Source organism: Nicotiana attenuata, unplaced genomic scaffold (assembly GCF_001879085.1).
Source record: "Nicotiana attenuata strain UT unplaced genomic scaffold, NIATTr2, whole genome shotgun sequence".
Taxonomy (NCBI): domain Eukaryota; kingdom Viridiplantae; phylum Streptophyta; class Magnoliopsida; order Solanales; family Solanaceae; genus Nicotiana; species Nicotiana attenuata.
In genome coordinates this window covers 111,164-113,967 of record NW_017673747.1, presented here as the reverse complement: position 1 = coordinate 113,967, position 2,804 = coordinate 111,164, and the positions used below count along the sequence as shown (strand labels likewise).

The following is a 2,804-nucleotide window of genomic DNA, read 5'->3' as shown; positions in this document are numbered from 1 at the left end:
GGGCGATGAATTATACTTTGAACTTCGAGATGTCCCCTTCGTCGCCTCGTTAAAAACCTCCCCGAGAAAACCCAATTGGGACAAAACCCGGGTGAGGGAAAAAAAAAGTACGACTTGAGGGGCGTCCTTTTTCAGAAGTTGAAGTATTTGAGGTGGGCGACATTCCAATTGTTTTGTAGTAGTTTTCCTTCCATTGTTTCTAGTTGGAATGCTCCTTTGCCTGCTGCTGCTGTGATTTTGTATGGCCCGTCCCAATTGGTTCCTAGTTTGCCTTCTTTCGGGTCCTTGCTAGCTTGTGTTTTGGCTTTGAGAACATAATCTCTGACTTTGAGTGGTCGTATTTTGGCCTTTCTGTTGTAATACCTTTCCGCTTGTTGTTTTTGGGCTACCTTTCTTACGTAAGCCATGTCTCTTCGTTCTTCTGCCTCGTCGAGGACTTGTTTTCTGTTCTCGTCGTTGTTTTGTCCGCTTTCGTTAGAGTATTTCAGGCTAGGCTCTCTGACCTCAACAGGTATCATGGCGTCGGTCCTGTAGACTAGTGAATATGGCATTTCGCCTGTGCTTGTTTTCGGCATGGTGCGGTAAGCCCATAGTACCTTTGGTAGCAATTCGGCCATAACCCTTTAGCGTCCTCAAGCTTTTTCTTTAAGATGTTCAATATTGTCTTGTTGGAGGATTCGGCCTGACCGTTGCCGGCAGGATGGTATGGCGTGGAGAGTATTTTCTTGGTGTGCCATTTTTCGAAGAGCGCGGTGGTCTTTTTCCCGAATAATTGGGGCCCATTGTCACAGCTGATTTCTTTAGGGATGCCGAAATGGCATATGATGTTCTTCCATTTAAAGGTGATGACTTCCTGTTCTCGTATTTGGGTGAACGCACCTGCTTCCATCCATTTGGAAAAGTAGTCAGTTCGAACTAAAAGGAAACGTATCTTACCTCGCCCTGCTGGGAGGGGTCCGACGATGTCCATTCCCCATTTGATGAACGGCCATGGCGAAGTGACAAAGTGGAGGCGTTCGTCTGCTTGATGTATCATAGGTGCGTGTTTTTGGCACTGCTCGCATCTCTTGACATAATCTGCGGCTTCCTTTTTCATAGTGGGCCAGTAATATCATGCCCGAATGAGGCATCTGACGAGGGCTCTGTTGCCTGTATGGGCACCGTAATGACCTTCGTGTACTTCTTCGAGCACGCGCCTTGTTTGATTCGGCCCTAGGCATTTCGCCAAGGGCCCACCGAACGTTCTCTTGTATAGGTCGTGATTTATGATGCTGTACCTGGCCGCTTGCATTTGAAGCTTTTTGGCTTCCTTTTTGTCTCGTGGGAGTACTCCCTACTGTAAATATGCCATGATGCGGTTGCGCCAGTCCCAAGTTAAATTTATGGAATGTACCTTAAGTTGGTCTATTGACGAGTGGAAGAGGGTGACCACATTCTCCTTAGTGATATTCTTGGTGGCTGCTGCTAATTTGGCGAGGCCATCTGCCTCGATGTTTTGCGCTTGAGGTATCTGGTCGAGTCGACATTCATCGAATTCTAGCAGTAGTTTATGAATTTCTACCTGGTACTTTTGCAGCCTTTGTTCTTTGATTTGGAAAGTCCCTGTAACTAGGTTGATGACGAGTTGCGAGTCGCATCTCAGGACGATCCGTCGTGCGCCATATTTGAGAGCTAATTTTAATCCTGCAATTACGGCCTCATACTCGGCCTCATTGTTAGTCATATCGGGGCACCGTATGGATTGGCGTATAACTTTGCCTGCTGGGACTTCGAGTACGAGTCCCAGTCCTGATCCCGACGCATTTGATGCGCCGTCGGTATAAAGGACCTAAAGTTTAGGTTGCCCAGGGGAAGTACGAGAAGCTTCTTGCTCGACCTCGGGCATTATTTTGGCACTGAAATAGGCGACGAAATCGGCGAGTACCTGCAATTTTATCGCTGTTCGCGGCTGATATGTTATATCATGCTCGCTCAATTCTATGGCCGACTTAGTCAGTCTTCCCGATAATTCGAGTTTATGTAGGATGCTCCGCAAGGGGAAGGTCATTACTATCGATATGGAATGGCACTGAAAGTAGGGTCTAAGATTTCTTGAAGCTATGACCAGTGCTAAAGCCAATTTCTCGAGGTGGGGGTACCTCGTTTCAGCGTCGACTAGGGTTTTGCTAATATAAAAAATTGGAGACTGCGTACCTTTGTTTTCGCGGAACAATACTGCGATTACCGCGACTTTTGAGATGGCCAAGTAGATTAGGAGGCGCTCGCCGGGTTCTGCTTTGGCGAGCAGTGGAGGCGAGGACAAGTATGCCTTTAGTTCCCTCAAGGCCTCGATGCATTCTGAATTCCATTGGATCCCGTTGTCTTTTTTCAGCATATTGAAGAATTTATGGCACCTGTCGGATGACCGTGAGATGAATCTCGACATGGCGGCTATACGGCCAGTCAGTTTTTGGGCATGTTTTGTTTAGGTCCGTGAAATCTATGCACATCCACCATTTCCTATTTTTCTTTTTTACCATGATCACATTGGCGACCCATTAGGGATATTTTGATTCTCGGATGGAATCGTTGGCGAGCAGCTTATCTACTTCATCACTAACAGCCTCGTTAATTGTGGCGTTGAATTTTCTCCTTATTTGCCGCACTGGTGGATAGAGTGGGTCGACGTTCAGCTTGTGGGTGGCAACGTCTTTTGGGATCCCTGGCATATCTGCATGGGAGAAAGCGAACGAATCGACGTTATCAATTAAAAACTTGTGAAATTTACCTGGTTCTGAGAGTTTTTGTCCGATGTAAGCCTTTTT

At 46.8% G+C, this 2,804-nt stretch overlaps 1 protein-coding gene across 1 annotated transcript; it reads right to left on the bottom strand.

Moving 5' to 3' along the window:
- Nucleotides 1-535: 535 nt before the first annotated feature.
- LOC109217156 lies at nucleotides 536-2,425 on the bottom strand. Its single transcript, XM_019381384.1, has 2 exons — nucleotides 2,194-2,425; nucleotides 536-879 (listed from the first exon to the last, which is right to left on the bottom strand). The coding sequence occupies exons 1-2, from the start codon at nucleotides 2,423-2,425 to the stop codon at nucleotides 536-538; spliced, it is 576 nt and encodes a 191-aa protein (XP_019236929.1).
- Nucleotides 2,426-2,804: the final 379 nt, after the last annotated feature.